Source organism: Gamsiella multidivaricata (assembly GCF_025024155.1).
Source record: "Gamsiella multidivaricata strain RSA 2152 chromosome Unknown BC939scaffold_6, whole genome shotgun sequence".
Taxonomy (NCBI): Eukaryota; Fungi; Mortierellomycota; class Mortierellomycetes; order Mortierellales; family Mortierellaceae; genus Gamsiella; species Gamsiella multidivaricata.
In genome coordinates, this window is record NW_026251714.1 from 501310 (window position 1) to 520391 (window position 19082).

At 50.0% G+C, this 19082-nt stretch overlaps 6 protein-coding genes across 6 annotated transcripts; 3 read left to right on the top strand and 3 right to left on the bottom strand.

Annotated features, from left to right (window-relative positions):
- The first annotated feature begins 1095 nt into the window (after positions 1-1095).
- Positions 1096-1948, top strand: BC939DRAFT_258981 (uncharacterized protein). The gene is made up of 3 exons (XM_051551047.1): positions 1096-1458; positions 1612-1773; positions 1862-1948. The coding sequence occupies exons 1-2, from the start codon at positions 1245-1247 to the stop codon at positions 1770-1772; spliced, it is 375 nt and encodes a 124-aa protein (XP_051416493.1). The 5' UTR covers positions 1096-1244; the 3' UTR covers position 1773; positions 1862-1948.
- Positions 1949-7095: 5147 nt separating this feature from the next.
- On the top strand, positions 7096-7500 carry BC939DRAFT_473515 (uncharacterized protein; the record flags this gene model as incomplete). Its single annotated transcript, XM_051558354.1, has 1 exon — positions 7096-7500. One exon carries the CDS (start codon positions 7096-7098, stop codon positions 7498-7500), a length of 405 nt encoding a protein of 134 aa, XP_051416494.1.
- Positions 7501-8409: 909 nt separating this feature from the next.
- On the bottom strand, positions 8410-9498 carry BC939DRAFT_499417 (uncharacterized protein; the record flags this gene model as incomplete). Its single annotated transcript, XM_051559942.1, has 1 exon — positions 8410-9498. The coding sequence occupies one exon, from the start codon at positions 9496-9498 to the stop codon at positions 8410-8412; it is 1089 nt and encodes a 362-aa protein (XP_051416495.1).
- Positions 9499-10323: 825 nt separating this feature from the next.
- BC939DRAFT_384249 (uncharacterized protein) lies at positions 10324-10491 on the bottom strand (the record flags this gene model as incomplete). Its single annotated transcript, XM_051551788.1, has 1 exon — positions 10324-10491. A coding segment is annotated over one exon (168 nt), but the record flags the coding sequence as incomplete, so codon positions are not given.
- Positions 10492-13672: 3181 nt separating this feature from the next.
- On the bottom strand, positions 13673-14529 carry BC939DRAFT_438825 (uncharacterized protein). Its single transcript, XM_051553885.1, has one exon. It carries the CDS (start codon positions 14044-14046, stop codon positions 13756-13758), a length of 291 nt encoding a protein of 96 aa, XP_051416497.1. The 5' UTR covers positions 14047-14529; the 3' UTR covers positions 13673-13755.
- A 3350-nt stretch (positions 14530-17879) lies between these two features.
- On the top strand, positions 17880-18682 carry BC939DRAFT_438826 (uncharacterized protein). The gene is made up of 2 exons (XM_051553886.1): positions 17880-18186; positions 18304-18682. The coding sequence occupies exons 1-2, from the start codon at positions 18095-18097 to the stop codon at positions 18671-18673; spliced, it is 462 nt and encodes a 153-aa protein (XP_051416498.1). The 5' UTR covers positions 17880-18094; the 3' UTR covers positions 18674-18682.
- Positions 18683-19082: the final 400 nt, after the last annotated feature.

Sequence of the window (19082 nt, forward strand, 5' to 3'; positions counted from 1 at the left end):
CATTCTTTTTCAGTCAATAGCAGATATCGACATGCATGTCTCCAGCTAGTTTCAATGGTTTCTAGCAAAATTCGGTATCCGTAGGTAATGTTAGATGTAAAAAGACGCGTCAAAGAACTTGTGTAGACACCACTTCTCCAAATTGATCCGCAAACTTTTGTAAGAGGGATAAAGCACAATAGACACTTGATCAAACCTCAGAGAACTTCCTTATCATATGCAATTTTCAATGCTTAATCCAATGAGTATCAACGCGCTACGGTGTACATAGTGAAAAAAGCGACCTTTGCAAGAGATTACGGCAAAGGACTCAGGAATCGCTTCATGGATTTCGACAAAACGGTTTGGATATTGGTGATAAAAATCCAGGAATATGCATAAAGGAATTTGCCGGGACCATAGACTAGTATCTCAATATGACCATCATTAAGCTGACTTTTGGCGCCAAAAAGTGACCAAGTACTTAATTTAAAAAGACTCTAATACTTTGAAAATCAATTACTCCATGGATTCTTCACCAGATGTCTCCATCTTTCAGTGATAAAGTCCGCGACACAAAACAAAGGACTGTATTACACTCTAAGTTTCAGCTTAGCCCAAAGCTGACTATATCCGCTTTAGATAGAATTTATGATACATTCTTTGCTCCATGTTGCTGTACTCTTAGCATCTCTCAGTAGTGTCCTTCCATTAAGACAGGAATGCTTCTTCGGCGATTTTTGAGAATATGCGATTCATCTTACAGTGGACAAAAAGCATCGTTTCCTCGCCACTATAATCGGTAGCTTGCTCCTGTTCCCCTACACCCCAGATCCTCTCTATGGGCTGAAGTTTGCAATGGTGGGGAGGTATTTTAAGGATCCGGTGGCCAAGCTTCTCCGCAATAGCGTACGTGTTGCAGGCCGGCTGTTCGTTCCTTGTCATCTCCTGGATCATTGCGTAGAGTTGGGCCTTTGTCGGATTGTCCACTAAGCTCGCTATGTCGTGCTCTTCCAACCACTGTCTCATCACATCCCCTCCGAGCTTGTTTGTTGGGCGGCTTGTTACTGAAACGAACATGATGCGACGCACCGCCCATTTGTATATCGCAGCTCTGGTGATTAAGGTTGTTCGAATTGATCTGCCTCGGTGCTGTTGTTTACCTTCTCTTCTTCGCATCCGAGAGCCCCATTACACGTTACACGAGGGCGAGGGAGTAATCTGACAACAAGCATGGCTCTGTTTGGCGAGTGCTGCAACGATGGATGTGTGTCTTTGCACTCTTTTCCCCTCTTCTCCCACTTTCCCACTTTCTTACTTTCTCACTTTCTCACCTTCCCACTTTCCTTTCTTCCCATTCACCCTCCCCCAATCCATCAGGAACTGTCTCGTATCTCTCTCAACTTTTCACGCTCTTCTGTCTGTCTCAAGTACGTCTCTACTCGATCTCAATAAGCACGGCCCAGCGGCGACTCATTGGTAACAAAGACACAGTTTATCTTGCAAACCCCCACCCCTGAATGTGCCTGAACAACCACAGTCGAGTCAAGAGTGCTAACGCTACAATGGCCGAGATCAGGAGGACAGCCATTCATGTACAATGGATAACAATCTTTTCTTCTATGATCACAGGAATCTCTGCTAGAGATGACGAGGGAAGCGAATATCACTCCACTCGACCGTCTTATTCGTGTGCAGACCGTCTTGAACAAAGGATTGGAGTAGAGAACATTGCACAAGGACAGACCATCTCTTCAGCTGGTGAAAGGACTCGAGAAACAAATTCCTGTTGAGGTGAGGCAGTGTTTCTTGTCACTCGATAGCAGCCTATGGGCATGTTTTAAGGTTATTAATCTTTTCTGCTGCACGATGGGCAATTGAGTTGGTATCGCTGCTAGGACGCACGAAGAGGACAGATCGTCAGGACTACCTCTGCTTCCAACTAAAGGAAATAAGAGTCAAGTAAACACTTCCAAGGTGAGGCCCCATCACTTGGCAGATTAGCCACATATGATATTGCTCATGCAGCTGCTATGGATATTAATGTTTTGATTTACAATAGCTCATTCTGCTCCTAGCCCACTGCGACATATTGGTCCCCCATTGCGTTACTGAAGTGTCTGTCAAGTATAAGTATGTATGCTGGCTACTCGCACAGGTATATTAATCGAATACAAGATCACTAATATCGCCGCCATCTGCACCATGATAACAGGAGAAACTCCCTCAGAGAAGCAACATGTTTGACAGACCTTTATCGTCACTGCGAAAGGCTCTCTCGCCACAAAAGGAACTGGAGCTCGCCAACTTCTACATAGAGAATGCGCGTAAAACAAAGGACGAGGAATTTGCTTTAATGTTGTGTGACGATGCGGAGGCTGCGTTATTACGGATGAAAAGAGCTGCGAAAAAGACTCTTACAACCCCTCTGTCCGTCAAGGATCAAGCCCTGCGTGATGGATTCGCCAGTGCCTGTTTCGAGCATGGCAAACTATTGGAAAACTTAGAATATAGCGAAATAGCGCAGGTCAGCTACAGGAGAGCAGAAAAGTGTGGGTAAGTGACAGGTGCCTGCTCTCTACTTGTGCGCATTAGCCGTCTATATCGTACGTCGTACCTAACACATCTCTCACTTTGTTGACTGTCCGCTGGCTTCAACAGCCATATGCGTCCTACAAAAGCTCCAGATTCTGTAATTTTCTCTGCTGCCGACAGCGCCTGCCGCGACATGGCACGGATCCCTAAGAACATCTTTCCCAATGACAAGCGTCAACCCACCGTCAAGATCGCGTTACCAGAGGCAGATGGGCGACTCAACGATACTTCACAGCTCGCCTACTGCCTTGGCCTTCTGCAAGCGACGCCGTTACCCGAAGAGGTGTTTGAACCAGCTGAAGGAGATTGGGTGGAATCCACAGAGAACAATGAAGAGGAGAAGGAAAGACTCAGGACACTGGCGACAGATGTAATCCGAGCATTCACTCGCGATGAGCTCAAGGATGCCAAAGCCGTCGCAGAAGTCGTATGCCTGGGCCCAGTTCTCGAAAAGAATGATTTTAAACGTTTGCTCATGCTCTTTGTCAATGGCGTTGACAAGTCCAGCCTGCTGAATGTGGAGTCCCTTGAAGGACTGGCACAGTTGGTCCAAAGTGCTCCCGAAGGCTACCTCGATTCAAATGACCTAGCTACGATCCTGCACAACCTCAACACCCGCCTACATAACACTCACAATCAGTCTTTAGATCACATCTGCCGTCTCACTCTCGCGGCGTCCAAAGTCCTGGATGCCATGGTCGATACCAATGTCTCAGGCGTGAAGTGGGAAGAGCTGCACAAGTCACTCTCTGGCTATTTGGATGGGCTGAAAGGCAGCAGTGACCCTTACTTGGTGTACCAGGCTGCCTACGCCTTCCAAGCACTGCAGCGCGTCCCAGACAACGAATCACCATGGCAAGCAACGATGCGGCGCACTGGAATTGTGTTGAAGGGCGTCTCAGGGATGGTTAGTGCCGTAAAAGGTCTGGACGTCGACGGCTTCATCACAGGACTCGGGAATCTTCAGGAGGGACTGGGAGAGGTGATCCAGGCAGCGAATACCGGTTATGAAAGAGTGATCGCACTGGTCGAGGGCGGCCAAGGACTGTTGGAATCTCTCAAGGACGGTTTCAGCTTCAGCCGGAAACGTGCCTGGTATACAGCACTGCGCGGGACAGACACACTGCTTCGGGACGGTCAACTTGCCAAGTTCAAGACCCTGGTCTGTGAAGCACCTTGCCGGCGTGATCTAGCCTTTCAACTAGGAGTATGCCAGCAACTGGGAAACCTTGCTGCCAATCCACTGTGGGATATCAAGTCTCGCCAAGGGGCTGTTGCGTTTCTGAGTGAGATGTACCGGAACGATGCGGAGTGGGGTCGGCAAGCCCTCGTCAAGCAGTGGATCCTTCACATCCTTATGCAGTTGGCTTCGACATTTGATTCAGCTATGCCATGTATGTATGATGAACGGATATGTGAGAGGCTGTCGGCTTATTATGAAGTATGAAGTTCACCACCAAGCAGGTACTAATAGCTGTATTGTATTCTATTGTGATCTGCGCGATATATGGTGTAGATGTCGAATCATTGTTGCAGGAGCTGGAGTCCAATGGCGATGAGACGAAAAGGATTCTTTATCAGGAATGCCGAAAGGGAGATCGAAGCTTACATCCGCTGCAGGTCGCCTTGCCAACTGTTGCGTCTCGATCATTGCTTGATCTTGTCCAGAACAAACTTGATGTTGAAGCCGACCTGAGACGACTGAGAAAACAACGATTGAAGGAACGAGGCGAAGTCGTGTACATCCCCCCTCAAGCCAAGGCTAACCTGCAAGCGTCCGATGACAACCTGTTCGACTTGACAAAAAAAGTTGAAGGCTTCCTGAGCAGTGACCATGCTAAGGTGATGCTCCTGCTAGGTAATTCAGGTGGAGGCAAGTCGACCTTTAACCGGCGGCTCGAGTGCGACTTGTGGGATGTCTATAAGAAAAAAGACGGCAGGATCCCGCTCTTTATCAGCTTGCCTGCAATCGACAAGCCAGAACAGGATCTGATCGCCAAACATCTACGCAAGGCAGAGTTTACCGATCCCCAGATCCGAGAGCTGAAAGACCAACGCAAATTCATCCTGATTTGTGACGGATATGATGAGAGCCAGCAGACACACAACCTGTACACGAACAACCGACTAAATCAAGCGGGAGAATGGATTGCTCAGATGGTCATTAGCTGTCGCAGCGAGTACATTGGCCTCGATTATCGGGATCGGTTCCAGCCAGCAGATGACAATCACCAAGCAGAGCCAGCATTTCAAGAGGCGGTCATTGCGCCATTCTCTATGGATCAAATTCAAGATTACATAGGGAAATATGTGTCCGCGACCAGACCGCTCTGGCAGGTGACGGACTACTTGGAGGCTCTTAATCTGATTCCCAGCCTGCAAGACCTGGTCAAGAACCCCTTTATGTTGTCACTGTCCATGGAGGTATTGCCGCGCATGATGGATCCAGAACAGAAGCTCTCGACCGTTCGGATCACGAGAGTCGCGTTGTATGACCAGTTTGTGGAGCAATGGCTGGAGCGAGGCAAGAAACGGCTCGTTGAGAAGAAGGACTTGATTTATCAAGAGAAGAAGGTGTTCGAGAGCTTGTCTGACGATGGTTTTGCGCAGAACGGAATCACATTTTTGAAGGCGCTAGCGGTAGCGATGTACGAAGAGCAAGCGGGCAATCCAGTGGTCGAGTACTCACCCTTTCGCGATCGATGGACATGGAAAGAAGATTTCTTTAGCCGGGTGGACGAGAAGCAGCAGCTCTTGCGTGAGGCTTGTCCTCTGGCCCGCAGCGGCAATCAGTACCGGTTTATCCATAAGTCACTACTGGAATATTTCTTGGTCCGTGCGGTGTTTGAGCCGCGAGACGGGGAGAGCGCGAATCGCGCGACCTTGACTCAAGCCCAGCGACGTCGAGGGAGCGTCGATTCCGTCATGAGCTTTGAAAACCAGGCTGATGTAGAGGAACCCGTGGCAGACATTGAACAGGCCGTGCTCGATTCGCCCTTGGCACGGAGAAGCTTTGTGGGTGAGCTGTCGATTCTGCAATTCTTGGCAGAGCGTGTCCAACAGGAACCTCTCTTCAAGCAGCAGCTGCTCGCAACGATCGAATGCTCGAAAACCAACAAAGAGGCACGCAAGGCAGCGGCCAATGCAATCACGATATTGGTCAGAGCCGGGATGCTGTTCAACGGCGCAGATCTGAAAGGCATCCAGATCCCAGGAGCGGACCTGAGTGGTGGGCAATTCGATTCTGCTCAGCTACAAGAGGCGGATTTGAGAAAAGTCAATCTTCGCAATATTTGGCTGCGTCAGGCCAATTTGAGCAGCGCACAGATGTCGGGCGTGCAGTTTGGCGAATGGCCGTACCTCTTAGAAAATAGCGCGGTGAATTCCTGCGCGTATTCGCCAGATGGGAAGTCCTGTGCAATAGGTCTCGACGGCGACACGATCAGCGTGTATGACACTTCGACTTGGGCAAAAGCCCACACCTTGCGTGGTCATACCTTTTATGTTGCGAGCGTGGTGTACTCGCCCAGCAGCCAGCAGATCGCCTCGGGAAGTTTCGACAACACGGTGCGACTGTGGGACGCGCAAACCGGTGCACCCGGACCCATCTTAAGCGGCCATACCCGCTCAGTTGAAAGTGTGGTGTATTCGCCCAGCGGCCAGCAGATCGCTTCGGGCAGTGAGGACAAGACGGTGCGACTGTGGGACGCGCAAACCGGTGCACCTGGTCCCATCTTAAGCGGCCATACCAACATAGTCTGGAGCGTGGTGTATTCACCCAGCGGCCAGCAGATCGCCTCGGGAAGTTTCGACAACACGGTGCGACTGTGGGACGCACAAACCGGGGCACCTGGTCCTATCTTAAGCGGCCATACTCATCATGTTACGAGCGCGGTGTATTCACCCAGCGGCCAGCAGATCGCCTCGGGAAGTTTCGACAACACGGTGCGACTGTGGGACGCACAAACCGGTGCACCCGGTCCTATCTTAAGCGGCCATACCTCCGTTGTTATAAGCGTGGTGTATTCGCCCAGCGGCCGGCAGATCGCCTCGGGAAGTTTCGACAACACGGTGCGACTGTGGGATGTACAAACTGGTGCACCTGGTCCTACCTTAAGCGGCCATACCGAGCGTGTTATGAGCGTGGTGTATTCTCCCAGTGGCCAGCAGATCGCTTCGGGCAGTGAGGACAAGACGGTGCGACTGTGGGACGCACAAACCGGTGCACCTGGTCTCATCTTAAGTTGCCATACCGAGTGTGTTAAGAGTGTGGTGTATTCGCCCAGCGGCCAGCAGATCGCCTCGGGCAGTGAGGACAAGACGGTGCGACTGTGGGACGCACAAACCGGTGCACCTGGTCTCATCTTAAGCTGCCATACCGATTGTGTTAGGAGGGTGGTGTACTCGCCCAACGGCCAGCAGATCGCCTCGAGCAGTCATGACGAGACGGTGCGACTGTGGGATGTGAATTCGGGTCAATGTTTGGCAGTTGTTGAAGATTTCCATGGGTCAATCACAAGCATGACCTGGAACCCTACTCCAAACGGCACCTATTTCGCAACCGGCTGTGAGGATATGTCTGTTCGCATGTGGCAGGTCATAGAAGAGGAGGATCACTATCAGGTCCGCCTGCATTGGAGTTCGATGCATGACAGACTTACCGTGTCAAATACCTCTATCCAAAACGTCCAAGGCTTAAGCAGGATAAACATGCGGCTATTAGAACAACGCGGCGCTGCGGGTAAGCCGATTCAGCCTTTGGGCTTCCGTGAGGCAAGCGAAAAGCTAATTACCATGGCATCCGTGGTGTATAAACTCAAAGTGCCGTCAAACCACAATATGATGGATACCGCCGCCACGGCCGATTCTTTCGCTGTACAGACAACAAAGCCGGTCGACTCGGCGAATGTCTTTCCGCTTGCTTGAAAGGTGAAGGTGCTACAAATAGGAGACTAGCAACGGTGCCTTGACTTCTACTCATTGCCAACCTTTTAGCGCATGAATTGCGCTTTCTGAAGACAACATGCAGAGCAGTCTTTGTCTATAACAAGTTCACAAATTAAAAGTGGTAGTCAAGAGCACAAACTAAAGCATTCAGTGGGTTGGAAACCCCAAAGAGCAGGAGAGAATGCGGTGAACAATGAAGAGATCAAAGCTAGGGCCATGGTGTATTGTGCGCCCGTAAATGTTGACCATGGCAGCCCGCTGTCTTTAGTAATACGCGCAAGAGAAACATTCCTCCTCCGATTCTAAAAAATCCTCTCGCGGAGAGTACCGTCCCAACTTCCTTCACCGACCCTGGCCAATATCACCAGCACCGCCGCTGCGACCAACATCAGATCTACAGCTAACGACGCACGCGCCATATTGAACTTAGTACGAAAGGATAGCTGGTATTTGGGCCAGCCTGAGCAGGCAATGGTTCGAAGCTATCATCTATTGGATTGTGGCTGAACGTCTCTAAGTCAGAAATCCGTGCTAGAACGCGACGATTACCGCCTTTCGATATTTAGTCGAATACGAATAGACCCTCGGGTCCTGAATCATGCTACGTGGGGTGGTCTTGTAGAATGGAAAGGCTTTATGAGGCTTCCACCGATGTTAAATTCAAATATTGGAAGAGATGAATCCATTGCAGACGGCAACGGCGTGCTGTAACCGATAAAGGACGCAGGTTCACATAACGAAAACTGTTCTAAAAACCAGTTTCGACTGTACTATCGCTAGTCCTTTGTTTTGTGTCGCGGACTCTACAAATAAAAACAAAGAATCGCTTTATTGCTAACAAGTCAACGAACGATTTCTAGGGAAAAAGTCAGAAAATACATAGGGTGATCAGAGGTTGGTTGGGGATGATGACGAGGACGAGGAAGACGAGGAGGAGGAGCTACCGGAAGATCGCCGTGAGGACGAGGACGGGGAGGATGATGTCGTCGTCGCGGTAGTCGAAGTAGACACATGTCCATCGTGGGAATGCCCACGGGATGCGGACCTGACTGGGCCGGCCATTACGTCAGTGACACCGTGGATTGAATATTTATCCTGGTGTTCGCTTTGCCCGTCCGTGCCCAGGCCCGTAGTCGACGACCTTGCTGACTTTGATCCGTGGACAAGGCTACTGATATCCATGGCAACGTCCTCGTCCTGCTCCTTCTCCACGCATGGCTCTTGCTCCTTCGGGGACAGTATCGCATGGGCCTGCTCCGGGGTCATGCCATCGATCTGCTTGGGCGTATAGTCCAACAGTGTCAGACGCACCCTGCTCTCGGCCGTGATCATGAACGGGATCCGTACTGGACGACGGGTCGACGTCTGCCCCTCCCCCTCCTCCTTCTCCTCCTTCTCTTCCTTCTCCTCCTTCACTTCTGCCGAAGCAGCCATGCTTTCGCCCGGTGCCCGGTATCCAAACATGGAACGATGCCGCGTTGCAATATACTGGCGTTGTCTTGTTTCCTGTGCAGGAACAGTCTCACCCCTGTCCTTGTCTGATTCAATTGCATCGATCTTGTCCTGTTGAACCCGCCGTGCCTTCACCAATTGCTGCTGCTGTTGCTGCTGCTGCTGTTGCTGTTGTTGTTGTTCCAGGATAGCGTTACGGTGCTTGGCCAGCTCGAGCTGGAGCTCACGCTGCTGCCGCATCCGCTGAGTTTGCTCCAATTGAATCTGTTCCTCCAGAAGGGATTGCCGCCGGTGTTGCTGGTGCTGGCGAACTTGCTCAGGGGTCATGGGTGGAGGCGGAGGTGAGTAGTAGGCGTGCTCGTTGACACTGTAGGGGACGATGGATGCCCAGCGGACGATGAAGGAGGCAGGGGAGGAGGAAGTGAGTGGGGAGGGGGCGGTGAGCTGGAGGGATAGGGGACGCCGCCGAGTGGTTTGGACGGCAGTGTGTCGCAAGGCTGCTGACCAGGATGAGGGAGAGGCCATTGTTCTTTCTGAGCGGGGGGAGTGGAGAGGATGTTGGTTACGAAGGAATGAAGGGATAGTCAGAATAAGAAGCGGGTGAGGATGAAGAAGATGAAGCTGGAGCTGGAGCTGAAGATGATGATGATGAAAGGAAGGAGAGAATGAGGAATGCAGGTGCTTGTTTGCTGCTATGTGTGGGCGTGTGAGAATGCTGTGGAGAAGGAATTCTCGATGATGCTGGGAGCAGTAAACCCAGCCAGTGGTGCCCTCCCATGGCCACATGACGGTTCCCCAATTTGGACAGGCTCATTCCTGGCTGACTGACTGACTGACTGACTGACTGACTGATTGACCACGGACTCACTCAACAAAAAACCATAAGAGTGGGGGAGTATTCCAAAGGAAGAGACCCATGAAGGGGCAAGGACACAACACCCCACAAGGATGGTGGTGTCTAGCGCCCAGACCATCCTAGCTCCTCAATTGCAATTGCTGTGCCAAGTGCACACATCCACACATGAGCAGAAAGATCTTTTCTTGGGTAACTTGTTTTATTATTAAGTAGTAAGCAAGAGGGATGTTATTATGTACAGTGCGTCTCCAGGGACGACAGCCTTGGGTTGAGTAAAGGATAGGGACATTCAGACTAGGTATACAAGTAGAAGTAGCACGAGCAGAAAAGCAAGAACAAGAAGCAACGCGAACGAATAAGAAAGACAAAGCAAATAGCAAACAGAATGGGACGGGACTAGCTTATGAGATCGAGAGAAGCTCGGCAGGGTAGTTCTGCAGGAACGGAGTGAACGCCGCAAAGGCCTTGTTCTTCTCTCCACGACCGTTGTGTCGGTGGATGCGAATGTGCTGGTTCAGGTTGTCGCTGCGGGAGAACCTCTTGGGGCAGTTATGGATCGGGCACTCGAATGGCTTCTCCATCGTGTGGATGGAGCGGACATGGCGCTTGAGATGTTCCGATCGCTTGAAGATCTTGCCACAGTCATCGAACCGGCAGGTAAAGACCTTGCAGCCAGAGTTGTCGGGATGACACGAGACGCGGCGACCGCGAGATCGCTTGGGCGTGGGCTTAACCATGGGAGTGCCATTGGCGGCCGTGCCATTGGTGGAGACTGCGCCGGTGCCTGTGCTGTTGGGCGAGCCTGGGGACTGGAAGAATGGGATCGAGGGCTCGCTCAGGGTTCTAGCCAGGGGGTATGTGGGGGCGATGGAGGAGCAGGAGCTGGACATGGACATGCTGCTGCTGGTCGAGAAGGGAGAGCGGGGGGACAGGGACGAGTCCTCAGAAAGGCTGGAGAGGGAGCTGGTCGAGTAGCTGTGCTGGTGGTGGTACTGCTGCGAGTGCTGCTGCGAGTACAGATTGTGCTGCTGAGCAGAGATGTAGTAGTCATCATTGTACACTACTTGGCTGGTGTAGCCCAGAGGAGACTGGCACATATCCATGTCGCGCACTGCACCCGTGGCCTGGTTCAGGCTGACCTGGCTAGAGGAATCAAAGGACATCACGTTGGAGGACTCGCACATATCCGAGAGCTGGCTGTCCGAGAACGAACGCGCCATTGACATCATATAGGATGGGCCCATAGAAGAGGCGAGGTTCGAGAAATGGTCGGCGGACAGCTCACCCTTGACGCGCTGGGAATAGTTGTACGCGCTCGAGGCCTGGCAGTCCTCGCCGGTGGGTGCGGTGGCATATGGCATAAAGTTCTCGTTCTCGTAGACGGCCTCCTGGTACTCTTGCTTGTATTCAGCATCTGAGAAGAGCAGGTTTGCACGGGCAGGCATGAATGGGTCCTCGGGCAGGTCGAGGAAGGTGCAGTTGACAGGAGACGCGGGATGGTTGCCCAGGATCTGCAGGTGGTGGTGCTGCTGGCTAGCAGGCGTCGGTGTGAAGAGGTGGTGGGCAGGGTGTGATGGCTGCGGTGAGGACGATGCCTGGTGGAGGCTGCTGTGGATTTGGGCGTGGGTCTGCACTGGCGAGGGCGAGCCGGAGCAGGAGGAGGTCGAGGCAGCGGGCGAGGGAGCAGAGGCGGGCGCACTGGACGCGTCCATGAGAAAGAGCGCTGATTGGGCGTGTGTCGTTTCGGTCTGGTCCTTGGTGGTCTGTGCCTTGATGTGGTAGCTGCTGGCGACAGAGGACTCTGAGAGGGCCGGAGAGGCGAGTGCTGATGCGGTCATCGCTACTATATGTGAAGTATGGATTCAAGGAGAGAGAGAGAGAGAGAGAGAGAGAGGGATAGCGAGGGGGAGTATGCAGGGTATCCGGAAAAGAGTCGTGGATCTGTGGCAGAGTGGGAGGCAGATCAGGACGGGATATCTTTTTGATCAAATCGTGACGCGATTGGAGCAGAGTGAGATAGCTGGCGAGACAGGTACAGAGAAGCAGGATCTCGGGTGAGAAAAAAGAGAGAGAGAGAGAGAGAGAAAGAGAGAGAGAGAGAGAGAAAGAGAGAGAAAGAGAGATTGAAGACGAAGAGACTGAAGACGAAGAGAGTCAAAGAGCTTTGATGAAGGAGGAGGAGTTGTAGAGAACAAGGAGGACGAGAAGAAGAGGAGGAGGGGAGGTGGCCATCGAGGTCCCTTTTTGTACTCTTTTTTTGAATGTCAAAGGTGCGAGGGGAGTGAGAAAAAAAGAGGAAGAGACAGGTTTGTTTGAAGGAGAGTATTCAGTCGACTCAATTGGACTGTATTGATTAGAGTACTCCGACAGACCACCACGGTAGTGACTATAGAGGAGAACTCAAACAAACAAAAGGCACACAACCTCATCGTAGAGTAACGCTTTCTATTGAATTCAATTGCTCACGGCTGTTTGCACTATTCAGCGTCAATTCAGTCGAGCGTAAACAAACCTGGTTTATATCACTTTTGTGTGTATGTGTGTGTATATGTTTGTGTATATGTGTGGGCGTCTATGGCGTGTGGTCATTCATTCAATCAGTCATTCACTCGCCCATTCATTCATTCACACAGTCACCCACTCACTCACTCGCCCACTCAGTTTGTTCATTCAGTCAGTCAATGAGGTGTGCGTCCAGTGCTGACTGGACTGACTACCTCTCTCTTCGGTCATCCATCCCCCGGAGCTGCCAGCCCTGGGCACTCCGTCTACCCCGTCCCCAATTCGGTCTTCTCCCTCCCTCCTTCAGTATCCAGTCCCCAGCATCACACCCTCATCCATCATGCGTGTCCACCCTCGCTCGACCCGCTCACCCTGGGTCCATTTTCTCTGTCGTATCCAATCAGTCTGAATCCCTAGCCGCTGCTCTTCTCTAGAAGCCTTCGATTCTTCTGACACCAAAGGATGGGGAAGCAAAAGAGCATTCGCCAGCCCAGCATTCCCTGTCGAAAGGTGCCTCCTCTGGACCTTTCTCGCTTCCTCTCGCGCTTTCTCTCTTCCCCTTAATCGGTCTTGAGCTGTTTCTAATCTAAAACAGGCAAGCTCGATCTAAGGTAGACGGACAGGGCTAAACCGACCAACCAGAAAAGATCTCAGCCCGTATACACCGACCAGAACAAGAATGTTTGGCACTTCCCATAGTAGCTGTGGCATGGCGAAATGAACCATGGACCTTCCTCCACAAGTAGACCCGGTCAGATCTGGTAGAAAAGTAAAATATTAATGAGAGACAGCATGAAAAGAAAAAAACAAAAGAAATCACACATGATTGTCCCGGCGCTCCTCCCAGCACACCCCACACTGGTCTGTTCACCCCCCATCCCAAAAGCAACAGCGCTCAAGCCAATTTACGGCCGCAGACTGACTGCCATCTCATCTTTTTCTTTTTCTTTTTTTTTCCCGCGCAAGCGACCAAAGGGTAAGAGCGCGAGCCACATAATAAGAGAGCCCTGGACTATGCACAACCAATTCTAAAGGATAGGTCGAGTGACCATAGTAATAAAGCAAAGCAAAGGCGCAGGCAATAACAGCAGCTCTAGCCTAAATTGCTGGATGGCTGGCCATATGGTCTCCTTTCTACGTACGAATACCTGTCTTCTCGTAAGTAAATTATCAAGCGGGCTGCTCATCACACCATCAATCCAAAACATCACGGGAGGTATCTACACATAACTATCGTGTCGCGCTGTCAAGTGTTCAGTTGCACTTTATTGTGTCCGATGGCGGCTCGTAGTCGCGCTTTCTTTTTTGTCAATGGCTCACGTTGCTGAGCTCGTCACCTGCAAAAAAAAGAAAAAAAAAAAAAAAAAAAAAGAGCAATGCAAAGGCGGATTCAAGGAGAAAGGGCGGATGACAGTCTCGACGCTTCATGCAACCACCGGTTTATATGGTGCTTGCATGGAGTCGTGGCATACAGAAATAGACAGTGCGGTCTGTCTATCTAGGAGCTGGTTATCGTTATTTCGTCGTATCGTTGCTATCCGTTTCCACAACCATGAATCAACTGGACCCTCGGTCAATGATACCGTCCATAAACATTGCAGGTCTCCAATAACTGGCACCCTGGGCTTAGAGGCAAGGAAATGGTGGCCTGCTACCTTACCAAGGAAAAAAAAAAACAGACTTTGGGCGTAGGTTTTGCAGACGCATAGCTTCATCTGAAATCATTAGAGTTAGTCCACTCCTCCTGGGCTTACTGACGTATCTGACACCTGGAATACCATGTGGTCAATGGCGCATACCGGTCCTTAAAGCTCTTGTTATTCAATCTGCGTTCAAAACCCGTTATCAAGTCCTCTCTTATCGGGTCCGGTGTCTTCTGGACATTCGCGCGCTAGGACCGCGAACCGTTGGTCATGCTTAACAGAGATGGCTTTGGTAGCGTTGGAGAGCAAAACGAGAAGTGGATGAACAAGAGAGCATGGTTCACCCACCAGGTCAACCTGACAAACCTTTTCTAGCTCTATCAAAGATATATAGAGCGTTGACGCATCATACTGCTGACCTATGCAATCGATAGATTTCTTTATGCGCGTTCGCTATGAAACAGGCCGTTCGGCATCCCGATTCTATCTTTTTTTTTTGGGCAGGCGGGCGGGCGGCACAGCAAGTAAATGGGATCATGTAGTCCTGGAATGCGAGAAAATAAAATCGAGATTGGATATCATTTTTCATTACAAAATGGCGGCCTTCCTTTACGGATCGCTCATCAAGGGAGCCACATATCCTCTCTGAGGACTCAAAAGTAGATAGACTTCTGGCACTAGCCAATATATGACAATTTGGAGGCCAGGGACGGACAGTTCGTGATCATGTACCTGTCTCTATCTATAACTAACCTTGAGAACGTATTCTAACTATCATTATACTGCAACATCAGAGGAGTAAATCGTGCGCAGGCATTGATCCACCCAGCACAAGACCCAACCCTCTCTCTCTCTCGTTATAGTCGCGAGGCCAAGGTCAGGTCAGCGGCCGATTAGCTATATCTGCTCATTGTTGAGCTTCGCTTCTTTTCTGCTGAAAGCTGATCTCCTGGCGGGCAAGCTCCCTCACATCTGTACCTCTTCATAGGGAAACGCCTGTCGAGCAAAAAAAAAAAAAAAAAAAAAAAAAAAAAAGACTTTTCCCCCCATGTTTACTACTGGCGCACATACTTCTACGCGCTAGTATCAAAGGACATCGCCCAAACACGATGCGAGAACCATCGAACTACGCTTGGGTCTTCTAGGGTGTGAGACGAAGAATGTTTGATTGAATGCATCGGAACGCGGCGAAGCGTGGTGGAGCGTCGTACAAGAAATGAGAGCATTCTTTTTTTTTTTCTTCTTTTTGGATCCGAAACAGTAAGTATTCCTTGCTGTGTTTCCGCGAACATTCTCGCCAAGAGGATATCATCTTTGTGCGTGCTTGGCTAGGCAATTCGGCGGCGAATTAGACCCTCGGAAACGCATTTAGTTATATTCCTCAGACAGTCTGATGCTTTTTCACTAAATACCATCCTATACATCGAATAGTTTTACGCGAGTACGATTTTTTTATTATTATTATTCCAACATCCAAAGGTGCCAGAGTAGATCTAATGATTCTAGGGTGGAGAGTGCACAACCCCGTATTGATTATGATACAACCAAAATGGTCTATCCCTTCTCTTTTTTTCTTTTTGTTAAACTGCCAGTAGCAACAGAGGAATTATCCTTTTATGTGGCCCAAGTCCAGGTTGTACTATGCCTTTCACACGAATAGTACGGATGAACAGTAAGGGTGAGAGAACGCATTCAGGGTGTTGTACGCGCTTGTATGTTTACATCTCAAAATACATGCCTGACTGGCCCCTGCTTTCTATGTTTCTTTTAAGTAGAAGACCCCGAGAAGGGTGAAATTGGGCTGGTTTGAAATAAACAAATAAAAAAAACCACATTCGCCAAGGATTATCGGATAGCGCAGATCTTTCTGGATCGCGACCAGCCTCATCCTCAGGTAGCACATTATTCTCTACCCTCTCATTTTACCGCGGCGGATGTGGACTCATATAAAGGACCATCGTACAGCGTTTACAACCGGGTACATGGATCGTATGAGATGATGATGTGTGGGACTTCAAGTCCATCGACAAGGAGGATATAGAATGACGATTTTAATGGACGTGCAATAGATACTCGATGCGATGTCCTGCACATGGTGGCATGAGATCAGACCCTGGCATTTCCCTTGATAGCTACGCAATGCTTGGACGCATCTGTGCGATGTGTACAGTGCATACTCATGCATATTAAGGATCTATTTCTAACATGTTGCATGGATAGTTAAGAGCGGAATACTTGATGGTTGCAGTCCATCGATCTTGATCCTAGGCTACTTTGATCTGTCCTCATCGCTGAGATATATCGCCAGTTGGGGCAGACAGGCGAAATGAAAACCAAGAGATCATAAGCACAACAATGGCTGAAGGAAGACTGCCGCGCTTGACTAACCTCTCTACAGAGAGGAGCGAGAGATGGCCTCGGTTCAAGTGCGATCAGCGAGGACGTGTCTGCGGTAATGTTCTGCTAAAATGAATGCGAATCAAGGTTGTTCGCAGGCATTCGTATTTTCCCTCCTCCTCCTCCCTGTACCCCTTCTCCCCTTGGCACGAACTAAGAGATAGCGAAAGTATCTCTTTCCTCCAAACCCTTCTGCACCGACCCAGCATGAATGAGATAATAGCAGACTCCCACAACTCCCTGAACTTTATTATTTCCCCTCTTTCTTATTTTTATTTGCTCCTTTCTAGCGCGTATCCATGGTTGTTGGTGAGATGACATTAGGCTGGCTTTCACCACCCGCATACATCTTTACAAGATACCTTCTTTGTAGCTGATCTGGATAAATCGAAATGATCCTGGGCCAGCACCTTGCCTGCCTTGCCTTGCCTTGGTCAAGGCTCTATTCCGTCGTTAATGACAGAAATGAAAGGAAAAGACGTATTGGATCGTCTGAAGGTTAATTCACCAATGAACGCGTCCAGTCCAAATGGAAAATCGAACATATAGAACGGGTGCTGTTGAGCCACTCAACGAGCTGCGTACATAGTTTTTTCCGGTACTCCCAAAAGCCGGAAGGGAGGCCCATGGTGTACTAATTAGTTACATACGACTGAAAGCGAATACGCCTTGAGAATCTCAAGGACAATAGGACAATAGGACAATAGTATATGTATTTTTTTATATGCGTGCCTTGTTGTCTCGGCGCCGCACCGTAATTATTCATTTCTGCTGTCGAATTGGGTCATGAAGAAGGGGGAGGGTAGGGGAATGCTAAAATCACAGGCTGGAGGATATGAAGACAGAGGGGGTCTCCGACATTCGCGAGTTGACGAGGGATGCAGCACCAATATCAGACAACACTGGTTCAGCACATCCCTGGTTCATTATTGCTCCAAGAACGACTTTAGCATGCAGACGCAGTGGCCATAAACATGCCGACGGCGAAAGGCGCCTCCGACGATTGATGAGAGCCCAAGTGTTGCTATTTACCCGTGCACGATATGTTCATGAGCTGAAAGGCCCATTCATCCCTCTAGCCGTAGCTGGCATGGGAAGAGGAAAAAAAGCCTACCCACGGCCGTGTTTCTTTGTATCACTCATAAAATGTGCTTCGTGCCCATTTCCTTTCCTCTTCTCTCCCTATCTCTTCTTCTGAAGTTGTTGTTGTGCTCGTGCGTGCGCTGTTCTCATCGTGCATGCCCACCACACCATGCAGCTCATATATCCTAAACGGGAAACGCGCCTCAGGGGGTCCCGCTACTCCCATTTTTTTTTTTTTTTTTGGCCCTGCTTACGGACAATTAACGAGGCGGGCGGGATTAGTGCGGGACGGGAGTCTGAGAATCCCGTCGCAAATTACGGTACGGGATAGATCGCACGCACCATGGCTCGACCAACAAAATAAAATAAAAAGTGTCTACGAGCCTGCCTCTGCACGAGCTTTAGTCGCGTAAATTTTGCTGGATCTCAGGAATTTACAGCTTATCTCCTGCCTGCACTGACTAACACTGTAATTTCTGATATTTTTCGACGCGCATAAAGGTGTAGACCGTGAAAGCTGCAGGTGTCCTGCACAGGTGACCATGCTTTACTTGATCCAAAGCCCTCGCCGCCCTCCTCCATGACCAGAATAAACGCGAATACACAGTATAGAAGCGGAGAAAGGCGTATACAATAGACAATGATACTCCGCAACAGTCAGATCGCCATGTCGCTCACCCTTCCATCTTCATTGCTTGCAGGTTGCTCCTCGGAATATCATCAGAGCCATCGGTTAGTTCCAAATAACAGTCTCAATAGTGCACCCATGACCATTATGTCGAATGGCTATGATCACGGTATCCTCATTTATTAGCGTTTTTATTACTTCCATCGCCCCTGAAATTGTAGACGCTTGCATATAGTCTATCGTATACAAAACATTATATGCATGCATACAACACATGCACGGTGGACCACGCCGAATGGTCATGGCGGTGGAGAAGCACTCGAAATGACCGACATCATACCCGAGATCAAAAAGCTGCTGCAGCCGGTCTATAAACGGACAAGCGGCCTCGTCACATTGGTTGAAGGACGACAGATGGAAAAGACGAAAGAGGCCTGTTACCCAATACACTCTATTTTCCCTTTAACCTTTTCGCGTCCTGGTCGGAGTCTTGTCGACGGAGAGGAACTAGCTAGTACATGCGCGCAAGTACACGGACTACTCCTGCATGCCATCGGAGGATGGAGTTGTCACCTCCAGCTGCTGACATAAAAACGGCGCCTGTGTCGCTGCAGGTGGGACAGCTTGAGCCTCAACGCGTGGCCATGGTCCAAACCAGGGCAGGAGAAAAAAATCTGCGCATGGTTGATAGTCCGCTGCGATAAAGGGCGTAATGACCAAATGCTATCCAAGAGGGCTCTGTGCTAGTGTTGGTCAGCAAGGTGGTCATCTGGCAGTAACTCTAACTCTCCTCACTTTTGGTAGAGAGCCTTAGCTTGGCTCCTTCCGGTGGCAGTGGGGTATTTGGACACACTTTTACGCTTTTGCGTTGGATTGAATGGTTGCGAATCCAAGTCAGACTTTTGTCAGTCAAGCGTTTGGTTTGTTGGTAACCCTGCACCATTTTTAGTTTTTTTTCTTTGTGTTGCTTTGTGTTGCAGCAGTTGTTGTATTTGTTGTT

Bases quoted from the DNA above. Each gene is read 5' to 3' on its own strand.
- BC939DRAFT_258981 (XM_051551047.1), top strand. From the start codon at position 1,245: ATGTGTGTCTTTGCACTCTTTTCCCCTCTTCTCCCACTTTCCCACTTT. The intron at 1,459-1,611 runs GTAACAAAGACA...CTATGATCACAG, and splicing joins GGCCCAGCGGCGACTCATTG to GAATCTCTGCTAGAGATGAC.
- BC939DRAFT_438825 (XM_051553885.1), bottom strand. From the start codon at position 14,046: ATGAAGCTATGCGTCTGCAAAACCTACGCCCAAAGTCTGTTTTTTTTT.
- BC939DRAFT_438826 (XM_051553886.1), top strand. From the start codon at position 18,095: ATGATACTCCGCAACAGTCAGATCGCCATGTCGCTCACCCTTCCATCT. The intron at 18,187-18,303 runs GTTAGTTCCAAA...CTGAAATTGTAG, and splicing joins GAATATCATCAGAGCCATCG to ACGCTTGCATATAGTCTATC.